Raw genomic sequence first — 11852 nt, 5'->3', positions numbered from 1 at the left:
GAATTGTCTAACACTACTCTAGATCTGGGATGCCTTTTGTAACTATTATCCCATCTGTATACTCTGTAATATTATTATAGCCATTCTAATCTGAGCCAGAAACTTCCTACATAGTTATACATAATAGTGCTCATTATGCCTCGGTGCGCATGCGCAAGCGAGGTATACGGTAGTGTGTTTGTGTCTGTGTGCGTGTGTGTAGACCGCTACGGCTGCTCAATATGGCGTGCCGTTTGTATCAAATTTATTTTGACTGAAAATGGTTACAAGCGCATGCGCACCCCACTGCACATATGGTAGAGGGGGGCGTAGTAAACAACAAGCCAACTCTGTACTGAATACTGAAAGGATTAATCCTATAGGATGGCCTGTGCTCTGCTGTCTGATAGTAGTGATAGTGAAGAGTCTGTCTACAATCAGGATGATGATAATAGTGTTACTGAGTGGAAAGAATTATTTTCAAGGATTTCCAAGTTTCTAAAGGACTGTGAGCGAAACAAATCAGATTTTGTGACTCGTGAGAAGGCTGAATTTATTTGTGAACGTCTTGAAAACTTAGTTTTGACTGTAAGACGGGTTTGTGATCACATAGTGCAGTCAGACTGCGAATGTGACGTTTCCTCTTATCTCATCGAACGCCTAACTACTCTTGATAATCAAGTGTCTACTGTTGAGCTTTGTTACTGGCGAGAACATCTAGACCTGCTATTGAATAATGCTGATGGAGGAAGTTTTGCCTCACCTACAGTAATTAAATTTCCTAATAAACCAGGCCGACCTCCATTTGATGTTGATACAGAACAAATACTGTACCTACGTGAACTAGGTTTTACCTTGTCAGATATTGCCAGGATTTTGGGCATCAGCAGAATGACATTGTATAGGAGAAGAAAAGAAACTGGAATCTTAGAAATCAATCGGTGAGTATAATTATAGTGTTTATAATTATTACACATAAAAATTATTGTGTCATCCATAATTATAATATTATTCATGCCGATTTTTCTCTATAGAGGAAAAATTGAAGTTGCCTGAGTCTGACTGAAAATTAATACTATAATCAATGTCTATATGTATTAATATAATTATAATTATAATTATATTCTACTTAGATATTCTGATATAAGTGAAGAAGAACTAGAGCATCACATTGTTAAAGTGAAAGAGACTATGCCTGACATTGGTGAAAGAATGACAATTGGTGCATTAAGGGCTCGCGGTATTACTGTGCCACGTCATCGTGTCCGCAGAGCACTCAATAAGATTGACCCAATAGGTTCTGCTTTGAGATGGAAATCGAAGACAAAGCGCCGAATTTACTCAGTACCAGGACCAAATTCGCTCTGGCACATTGGTACATTGGTATTTGTAACTACCAGTGCATGAACATTTTTAAATGCAATTAACAGTGCGTTAATTTAATTAGTTCACATCAGGTTTATAGAACTCAACATATTAAGTGTGCTCATAAAAATATTATAAACATGCAACATAATAATACTAATTTGCATACTGTACAGATGGAAACCATAAGCTCATTCGATGGAGGATGGTGATTCATGGAGCGATTGATGGTTTCTCAAGACTAGTACTGTACCTTCACTGTTGTAACAACAATAAAGCTGTAACAGTGCTTAAACTCTTCAAAGAAGCGGTAAAGCAATATAGTATACCGTCTCGTGTCCGTTCAGATCAGGGATTAGAAAATATTGAAGTTGCTAAGTTCATGTTGCTTAACCGTGGGTTGGAACGCTCTAGTGTCCTTGTTGGAGCAAGTGTCCATAATCAAAGGATAGAGAGATTGTGGCGTGATGTACCGTATAGCGCGAAATTTTCGAGGGGCTTAATTTTCGTGGATTTCGTGGGTTAGCAATCCTACACGAAAATTAAGTCCACGAAAATCGTTCTTTACCTGCTATAACGTGCAAGATCTAAAGGCGTGGCTTCCGGTAAGCAGTCATTCCGCGAACATTGTGCAACGAAATGGCTTTTAGAGGCCAATCCACGAAATATAAGTGCCTCGAAAATTTCGCGCTATACGGTATTCCTAGCAGTAACCCAATTGTATCACCGTCTGTTTCACTACATGGAGCGGTGTGAGCTGTTGAATCCATTAAATGCTGTTCATCTATATGCCTTGCATTTTGTATTTATTCCTCAAATAAACAAAGCATTGGAATCGTTCATAAATGGTTGGAATAACCATTGCATTAGTAAAACTGCAGGCTATACCCCAATAAAATTATTTACCAAAGGAATGATACAGCAGCACTTTGCTGACACCAACGTTGTTACAGATGACTATGGAGTAGATGATGAAGACTCAGATCTAATTGTTACTCCAGTACCTGACTCAATCGGTGTTAATGTACCTCACATTGGAATAGGGTTACCAGAAAACTGTATTGAGATCCTTAACTCCCTGATTGATCCTGTAGCTGACAGTGAGCAATATGGTATCGACATATATGTTAACACTCTATCTGCTGTTGAGGAGCTGCTCGAACAATAATATCACTATACCTTTTTTAGTGAGCTTGAGACTATACATTCATGTTTAATGTTAATTATTGCTTGCATCCTGTGTAATTATGGCATTAATTTTTATATAATTATTAATTTTGACTAATTATAATGTGATTGCGTACAAAGAATTGTTATAGATACAGCACCATCGATGCTCAGAATAATGAACACCCAAAAATTAATAACGGACATCAGTATTTATTTAAAGACATAGTTTGGGTTACTTCGAAGTTCAACAATCCAGGCACACAATGCATCTACATTATCAGTGGTCATCACTACATAATCTTCACCATACTTCTTTAAAACAGGAAATTTATTTTTTTGATGATTGATGTAATATTCAAGCAATTTGCAGCACGGTAGTTCTAGAGTGCCTGGAGAGAAACGTGTTTTTTTAAAGCCATAGAACTCATCCATCTGTTTTGTAGAGACTTCAACATAATCTCTATGTTCAATGATAGATTCCAATTCAGTTTCATCACCAGCCTGTCGCCATCGAAGCCACTGCCTCACTTCCGAGTCCTTGTACAGCAAAGTTTTTCTTTTTTTAATAACTTGCTCTAAGAGATCTTCGTCCTGTGTGCAAAAAGATACATCAAGGCACATACTGAGAGAAAAAGGAGCCTAACGTTAAAGTTTAGGGTCATGCATCTGTAGTAAATGTGATTAAGGACTGTGACCATGCCCAAAGGCACTGATTTAGTACCCCGAGCGTAGCGAGGGTATACTACAAGTGGCTGAGGGCTTCTAAATCACATGGACAACACCGACAAAACAGTGTCTAGATACTAGTGCGCATGCGCAAACCTTGCCCTCGAGGCTTGACTACAATACGATTACTTGACAACGGAATACAAGTAAGTTGCAGGTATACTAAGTAGTCCCATAGTATTATACCTGCTCTGAGGCACTTTTCCCATGTACATCTTATATCAACTAGTGTCTAATGTACAGTTATGCTCTCAGGGTTTCATCTAGGATTAAAAGTTGGGGGGGGGAAGGTTTACGCATGCCGCAAAATGTTTGGCCACACCCACATTTGTTGTCCACACCCCCTATTACATGCTAGTGCATCACAGTAGATCTAGTTACATATTGCACATCATAGACAGTACTAATGTGATGATGTCATTATTATACAAAAATGTTGGGGGGAAGGTTCACCCCCCCACTAGATGAAACCTTGGCTCTCTAGCAAGCTCACATCACTTTTCTAGTAAAAAGCACTCTATATACATGCATTAATTGAATATTTTCTATCATTGTGCCATTACTCTTACCACTGGTGCCCTCTCTGCAGATTGATAACTGTTAGAATGCTCTCTAAAGAAATGGAACAGCTCATCATCATGTAGCTCTTCAACAAGAACATCTAAAAAATTAATTTTATAATTATATAATACGAAAGTAATGCCTACATGTACCTGTATCAAAGTGTTGGGGTGCTTTGATTACTTGTGCCAAGACTCTTGGCTGCTCATGTGAGACCCTGACTTGGCTACTGGTAGTATTCCCAACAATAATCGAGTTTATTATATGTGTTCCTCCAGTATTCTTTACATTTTTCTCTTTCAATTCACCTCTAACATAGAGATTGGCGCCATCGACAATGTCCAATACACACCCACACTGAGACAAATCAGCAGGTATCAAATCCTTAGAGCCAGTTACCTTCAAATATTCGAGTAAATATTTGGGAAACATAAGAGACAACTTTTCCATAACTTCAGAATCGTTTTCATTTTTTCCGATATAAAATTCTTTTATTTTTCCTTCCTTTACCAGACAGTCTCTTAATTTTTGATTGGGAACCGCAAATGTGTTTTGGTCCACACAAACAGCTGTGACTTGTTTGCGATGGAACTTTCTAACTCCAGCCTTAACCTCTGGGGTCACTACAGGAACCCTGGCTTTCTTGGGGCCCTTTTTGTTAAACAATTCACTAATTTTGCTCTTTATGCTGGGATTGACATTACTCAACTCTTTTCCGATATCTTCAGCACTTTTTGAGGGTCCAGGATTACTCTGTTGGTCCAAGCGAGCAACCTTCCTTCTGAATCCCTCTTCCGTAATTTCACCTACATGAAATCAAAGACAATATTCACACTACTATGATATGCACTTTTCAAATTAATAACCCACCACTCCCCCCCTCTACCGGGGATAGGTGGGGATTAGACCAATCACATTGATCTAATCACCTTACCTTTGAGCATAATTATTATTTGGTCTAAACCCTCTTAGTAGTATGGGGGTTACTTGGGGATTAAACTTGTATCCAACTCTAAGTACCCTAGGTAGGGAAGTCTAATCCCCACCTGGTATAGGGGGGGGAGCATTGGTTTGACAAGTTCACTAGCACCAAATATCACTGTCTGTGCCAGAGGAATTCTGTTTGGGACTATAAACAATACACTATGGTCACAAGAAAGGCCAGAATAGCATGTGGCCACAATAGATTACCTTCTTCTAGTTCCTTAGTAAGGACTTCTTTGGAAAGTGCAATTTTTCGTTTTCTATACCCAAATTCAGTGAGTTCTCCTGCAAACAGGAAAAGATAAATTCTTAGCTTATAGCACTCCATAACTTACCTCTCTTAAACTCTTCTTCTACAATTTCGATTTTTCTCTCTAACTCTCGCGCCATTACTGATACTAGATCTATATAGCACACTGCTCAAGGCAAAGAAGAGAGGTAGATAGCACACTGCTCTCAAGGCAAAGAAGAGAGGTAGATGCTTGTCACCACATGTGCTTAATCATGCTTGCGCATGCGCACACAAAACACACATGCGCACACTCTATGATTGTCAACAACTCATATTGATACAAACGGCACGCCATAGCTCAAGGATGAATCAAGTGCAAGTAAGAGTTTCTATAGGCTTCTAGTCATGTTTACTTGGATTTTAATACGTGGATTTGCAAAATAATGCTTCGTTCTCGAGTTATGCCTAGTTTTGCTTACTTGGAATGCTATTGCAGCCTTTTCAGAAGAGTCCGTAGCAAAACTTGTTCACCGAGTGTTACTACTCTACTTAGTAGTTAGCTCTGCACTAGAACGCTAGCTATTGGTAGCTGCAAGGCTCTGCTGACTTGCAGCCATTAATTTTAGACTTGAACTTTTGGCATCGATCGTTTTTAACAACAATCATGGTCGATCATTACCCACTATTCGGTTGATTGCATCATAGATACACGAAAGAAAGGGATAGGCAACGCCTCACGTGATGCTAGGTAAATGCAGTGTGTGACGTCACACCCTCCGGTTGGAGGCGAGTTGCGCTCAAGAAAGTACACAATGATCCCTATATCTGCTTATTTTTCTCGTAGGGGGCCTAAAAGAGAAATTCAAAGCAATCAGGCATCATGCACACATACACCCAGCACTACTGATAGCTACAGTTGCTATGTTAGTGCCGAGCTTTCTTTTATTCAGCTTGATTTGTGTGAAAAAACACCGATTTGTCAGTTTATGTACCTATATCTCCAATATGAAATAATTTTATAACATGTACGTTTCACAGAATTAAAGTGTGTTTATAACTGCATGGAACAAAGCATATTTTCTAGCTCTCAATGCAGTGAAGTAGTAGCAGCATCATGAAACGTTTGTCCGAAGTCCAGAAAGTTTGCGTACCTCTCCTGCTCTTACTGTACATGGTAATCTAGTTTGAAGTGCTCTAAGACACAGTTTAGGTATTAGAAAGTGGAACACAAGTATCTTTATCTGTATTGTGTGATCGAAGAGATGGCATTTGAAGGACTTGGGAACAGACCTGTTATGGTTTGTAGAGTGTAATGACACCCCCTTTGGAGCTCACTTCCTCATCACTTGCATATAGTAGCTCTAAAAGATTAATAGCCTATGTCTAAGTGTATCTGGTGTCTCCTCAAGAGCACAGTTTGCTATAATACTACAAACTATTAATATCTTTACTGACATTTTGAGTGCACACACCCCTTTTTGCTCATTACACGCCCCTTTTTAGCAACTCGCCTCATCCAACGGAAGTGCTGGGTGTTGCCTATCCCTTTCTTTCGTGTATCTATGATTGCATGCAGCAAAATTCATCATAATCAATGTTAGCCTCGATTCAATGTGTGTATAAAAGCTAGCTATTAGTAGTTTTATGTTATGTAGCTTTGGCACCTCCACCGAGGCATCAGCACCTGCGGTGCTTTCATTTCTGAGGATGTTTGCTGTTTATAAAGTACAAAGGTTACATGATCTAACCCAATTCACAGAAAAAACAGTGCTAAGTGTTCTGCATCTATATAGAGTGGTATACAGTAACATGTATAGCTAATAACTTCCTATAGTTCTCTTTTCAAAGGAACTGTTTGCATGGGATTGGAAGTACTACATTACTTAGGTCATCTACATGTACATGTATGTCTCTTGTATGTGGTCTAACCCAATTTCATAGTAAGAAACCTGTTATTGCAATTGCTAATCACGCTGACGGTAAATCTACAATGTTAAAAGGAATCACTGTTAACAAGAATTTCTGTGTCATTGTCTGTCTATAAAAGGGAAATAGTTTGAAATGCCTTCATCCAGTACTGTTTAACAGTAACAGCAAGTGCTAAAGTTCCGTATAAAAATTATTCTCTGCACAGTCATGGCACTCCTTGTTGCAACTCGCCGGCAGGGTCAAGCTGTGTCTCCACAAAATGGATTTCCAACGGAGGGAGATAATGTTTCGATTGAACCCGTTAGCGGTTCTGGTAACTAAGCATTTAATATAAAAATAGCTGCCACTGCCTGTCAGTAAACTCTGCAATTAATACTAATTATGTATATTTTAGATCATGTTTGTCATAAATACTGCAATCTGATTGGTTAGAGGAAATGTTCTATCCAATTTAGAAAATCATGTACTTCAATAGAAAATCATGTACTTCAATAGAAAATCATGTACTTCACTTAGAAAATCATGTAGCAAAGATTAGATAAGAACATTCAAATTTGATTGGCTAAATACTCATGGTTGCTATGATCTAAAATGTCACTGCGTTCGGGTTACTACAACCAGCCCTTTGGGCTTCTAAATCATGTAGAAACTTCCTAAACAGTGTCTAACTATTATATAGTTACCAGTATATAAAATTATAATTTGTTGCTGTTTAATTTCAGAAAACCAACAGTGGATACTTAATGATAGCACTGGAATCCCAGGTGTTTTCACAATTGCGAACAAAATTGACCCCTCACTTTTCCTTACTGCCCCACTTGATCCAAGGAATGGAGATACAGTCAGTTTGTCCACCAAAATTGGCGGTCTTGGTCGGCCATCTCAGCAGCAACTGTGGAGACTCGTCCCTGATGGTGGTGACTCCAATTCTGTCATACAGAATTATGCCAGAGGAACTGGTCTAGTGATTGATATTCCGAGTGGAAACACAGGTGTTCCTATTCAGATGTGGGCTCGCCAAGGCAATGCGAATCAGTCGTTCTACGTAGACGCTGTGACAGCTGTTTAACACTCTGTGAATGGCTGACTGAATCACCATTGAACAAAATATTAATATATAGATTTTGAATAGATGTACTTTCAGTGATGAGATGTATCATTTGAGAAGTGCAATTTATGATCCAACAAATACGATACCACGTACACTTGCGTATAGGTTATAAGGCTGCATGATTTTTTGAAGAAAAGTGTACTATCATATGTATACTCAGGTAGGTTAAGTCTTGAAATGAAGAAAAGTGTACTATAAAGAACTACAAAATCTCGTCAATTGCTCATTATTTTTCCCAAAATTATATCCTGCATTGACTTCCTTCACACTTCAAACTAGAAGCTGGAGCTATAATTAATTATAGCTCCGGCTCCATACATAATTATGTAGTAGTTCACGAGATACGCAGAGGAGGCTAGAACCACTTGACCTTAGCTAATTAAGGTCACTAATTGAATTTCCAAACTGAAATAATTTTATCCATGCATATATAGTACATGCATGGAAAGGGTTACACAAAAGGTAGTCCTCTCTAGGTGCTTCCCATAACATAATTATACACACACAACGAACAAAACAAACGGAAATAATTAAGTACTGTAATTATACTAATGACAGATGACTTTGTTTAAAGCTAGGTCCTTGTGATTGTACAACTGAAATTGGTAACTTATTCCATACATGGGTGGCATTAACCAAAGATTGGCAACGGTAGAAAATTTGAAACTATCTGTGACACGCTACGTCATTGGAATGCATCACTTTGCCTCTACTTTTGTTGCCTCCAAACTATGGCAATAAAAATAACAGAGAGAACAAGTCATTATTAACTCTGAAAGAAGTCATTGATGACAGATGCAAGTTGACATCCCAAGAATCTGCCTCATGTTAAATACTGAGAGGGATTCTCAAAGTCAACAAGAAAGAGAGAAGCTCAGAAACAACACTTTAATTAATACTTAGACAATACTGCTTGTGTTCATGTCCATTCTCACATTTGATACAAGCTCTGGGCTTGTATGCACAAGAACTAGATAACATAGATAGACTGATAGTACTGTAGCCATTATCAATATTCTCTGTAACATGTTCTGTACGACATTTTATTAATACCAAATTTTAATAAATTATCAACATTTCACAAGTCATATAAAGTTAAACTGCCATAATAAGCTGCATAATGAACTGCTACTGCTGCTACTGCATGAGGTAGAGCTGGTGCTATACAACTGTACAGGTCTTTTGCATGTAACAAAGTCTTTCATTTCGTTTTTTAATATGTAGCCCAAAATAGTCAATCAACTCTTCCTTCTTCAGCTTCATAAATTTCTTCCAGCATACTGATAGTACGATGAAGATCTAATAGTATGACTGTGTATGTGGGGAGGGGGGGGCATATGAATGAGTTAGTAAAACACTGTGGCACTGACCTGGAGCTTTCTATCCCAGTTCTGTTTCTTACTATATCCGACTAGAAAAACATTTGCAATGTGAAAAATTGCTAGGATTGGCCAGGGGAACCACAAAAAAGCGTGGAAACAAGAAATCCGACGAGAGCATAACTCCAATCCGTTACAACGTCAATCACATGTACTTGTAGTTTTCCATTTTTTTCTGGCCAATATAATAATACCACGCAATTTTTACTGGTGGGGTGATGACCAATCCCTATATATATTTATTATACATCCATTTTGTGCGGGCATAATTATAATCATGATGATTTGTGATGAATTGATGTTCCTAATACATGCAGTGTTGAGCACAGGTACACACAGTCCATCCATGCGTAGTAACATGCACGGACCGTACTGGTGACCTGCATGGAATGATGTGGTGGATGAAGCTGGTAGAGATGGATCTGGAACACAGTCTATATACTATGTATTGTACATGTTTATGACGTTGTAACGGATTGGAGTTATGCTCTCGTCGGATTTCTTGTTTCCACGCTTTTTTGTGGTTCCCCTGGCCAATCCTAGCAATTTTTCACATTGCAAATGTTTTTCTAGTCGGATTCCCTTTCTTTTTCAATACAAGTGAAACGTCAAGAGGCAGTACAGAAGTTCAAGAAGAGAAGACAGGACTAATCAGATATTTTCTCGAATATCTCTGGACTAATAATTATACTGAGTAATATTGCTTGATATGTTGAATTTGTGAATCAGTATTAAAATTAATGACAGCCGTTTTAAGAGCATGATATGTATAGCCAGTGCATATAGCATGCTTGTCAGAGAAAGGGAGCTAGAACTGAACAGTGTGAAGAAAAGCAACACCTCCAGGCTCTGGAACCGGAAAAGCACTGCACTGATTTTAGGCGCACGGTTTCTTAGCCACGCCTATCTGCAATTGCTGAGTCATTAAAGATGGCGGAATTGTCTAGGTAAGAGAAATAGAGACTGAGAGGTCATCTGCCTCGTGGAAGCAATCGCAAATCTGAAGAAGCGCTTTGTAATCCAGGTTGTAGTCGTTTGGAAACCCTGTGCAGAATGTCCTGGAGAGGGCTGTACTTGGAGCAAATGCTGGGCAAGAAACTTACTCACTTACTTACTCACTTACTTACTTAGTCAGTCCATAGATGTAGGAGAGAGGGATTGGAAACGGAAGTAGATTTCAATGTACTTCACATATGACCTCGATAAACATCCACGCCTCGCTTAATGAGGGCTAATTTATTCCCCAGTAACCTCGCGGGTAACTGAGATTATTGCAAATCTAGGATTTTATGAGTTGTCACTAGTATTCTGTCAAGTTTTCCAGTATCCAGTGCAACTGTGCTTTATATAGATAGTGAATAACCATTAGGCCACTCCAAGTGACACTCTGGTTTCTGGTCCTGAAGTTTTTCTAATTGCATGCGGGCGGGCGGCTTTTCTCATTATGTCATTATCAATTTCACCTCATTATTTTGCAAATGAATATCATTATCACACTATTTTGTACCACATGGACCATTCTGCGCATGCGTAGTAGAAATAATGAGATAGAAATCCAATAATGAGATAGAAATCCAAGAATAAAATCTGATGCGGGCGGTGGACCAGAAACCAGAGTATCACTTGGAGTGGCCTTATTCAAGCTCTATTTACCGTTGCAACTATCTTCTTCATTGAATTTAGGTAAGTTTAATCTTGTATTGTACACATTTATCCCTTTTTCTCTGAAATGATTAATGTTTAGGTCATATACTTCAATATGCTTGTTGGTAAATCATGTGGTATCACCCCAAGCCAAAGAAAATTTGTCATACATCAGCTGGTAGAATTTAGTGCTAGAAAAAAGTTGAATTAAAGAGCACCACTAAAGATCCCTTTTTTGGGAATATGCTAAGCGTTACAGAAATTTTAATTTTAGGCATACATTCCCTTATGATTGGTGATCACCCCAAGAGCATTAGTTTTGGATCAGGTGGATGTATAGCTTTTGTGTGCATGAATGTGTAGTCACCTATTTTACCTCACAATTGTTATTGGCCCGGTAGTAGATTGTGGTGAAGGGCCTGTAGGCCCGAGATATTTAACTACTACAAATGCTGTTTCATCTATATTTTATATAGCAATACCTCGCAAGCCAAAACTTACTGAGTACGCTGAAGAAAAGAAGACAGAAGAATACCGAAGAATACCCCTCCTCTCTACACCCCTACACGTCACCGCCCTCGTAAATGTTATTGGCTGTTCCGGCTATATATACACTCTTGTATACCTCACCAGCTTCTCTCCATCTAAGACTGTCTGATTAGAGTGCTAAACTAATCATAATTATAGCTGTAATAATCATTTTTATCGTGTAAGTTTTTGTTAATGTTGTTCGGTTTGATCCCACTCGTTTTACACTTAGAAAGCAACTGGC

The 11852-nt window shown here is 38.5% G+C and overlaps 2 protein-coding genes and 3 long non-coding RNA genes across 5 annotated transcripts; 3 read left to right on the top strand and 2 right to left on the bottom strand.

Moving 5' to 3' along the window:
* Window positions 1–162: 162 nt before the first annotated feature.
* On the top strand, window positions 163–2365 carry LOC135338005 (uncharacterized). Its single transcript, XM_064534009.1, has 3 exons — window positions 163–920; window positions 1113–1354; window positions 1521–2365. The coding sequence occupies exons 1-3, from the start codon at window positions 364–366 to the stop codon at window positions 1868–1870; spliced, it is 1149 nt and encodes a 382-aa protein (XP_064390079.1). The 5' UTR covers window positions 163–363; the 3' UTR covers window positions 1871–2365.
* Window positions 2366–2589: 224 nt separating this feature from the next.
* On the bottom strand, window positions 2590–5381 carry LOC135338004 (uncharacterized). The gene is made up of 5 exons (XM_064534008.1): window positions 5121–5381; window positions 4993–5070; window positions 3954–4607; window positions 3810–3901; window positions 2590–3105 (listed from the first exon to the last, which is right to left on the bottom strand). Exons 1-5 carry the CDS (start codon window positions 5173–5175, stop codon window positions 2725–2727), a joined length of 1260 nt encoding a protein of 419 aa, XP_064390078.1. The 5' UTR covers window positions 5176–5381; the 3' UTR covers window positions 2590–2724.
* Window positions 5382–6635: 1254 nt separating this feature from the next.
* LOC135339260 (uncharacterized) lies at window positions 6636–8140 on the top strand. Its single transcript, XR_010395969.1, has 2 exons — window positions 6636–7259; window positions 7669–8140. It is a non-coding gene; the product is annotated as an uncharacterized LOC135339260 (long non-coding RNA).
* Window positions 8141–9098: 958 nt separating this feature from the next.
* Window positions 9099–10798, bottom strand: LOC135338428 (uncharacterized). The gene is made up of 2 exons (XR_010395493.1): window positions 9428–10798; window positions 9099–9368 (listed from the first exon to the last, which is right to left on the bottom strand). It is a non-coding gene; the product is annotated as an uncharacterized LOC135338428 (long non-coding RNA).
* A 272-nt stretch (window positions 10799–11070) lies between these two features.
* Window positions 11071–11843, top strand: LOC135338427 (uncharacterized). Its single transcript, XR_010395492.1, has 2 exons — window positions 11071–11119; window positions 11557–11843. It is a non-coding gene; the product is annotated as an uncharacterized LOC135338427 (long non-coding RNA).
* Window positions 11844–11852: the final 9 nt, after the last annotated feature.

The sequence above is a fragment of the Halichondria panicea genome, chromosome 7, assembly GCF_963675165.1.
Source record: "Halichondria panicea chromosome 7, odHalPani1.1, whole genome shotgun sequence".
In the NCBI taxonomy this organism is placed as follows: Eukaryota; Metazoa; Porifera; class Demospongiae; order Suberitida; family Halichondriidae; genus Halichondria; species Halichondria panicea.
The sequence above is the reverse complement of the archived record's forward strand: the minus strand, read 5'-3'. Positions and strand labels throughout refer to the sequence as shown.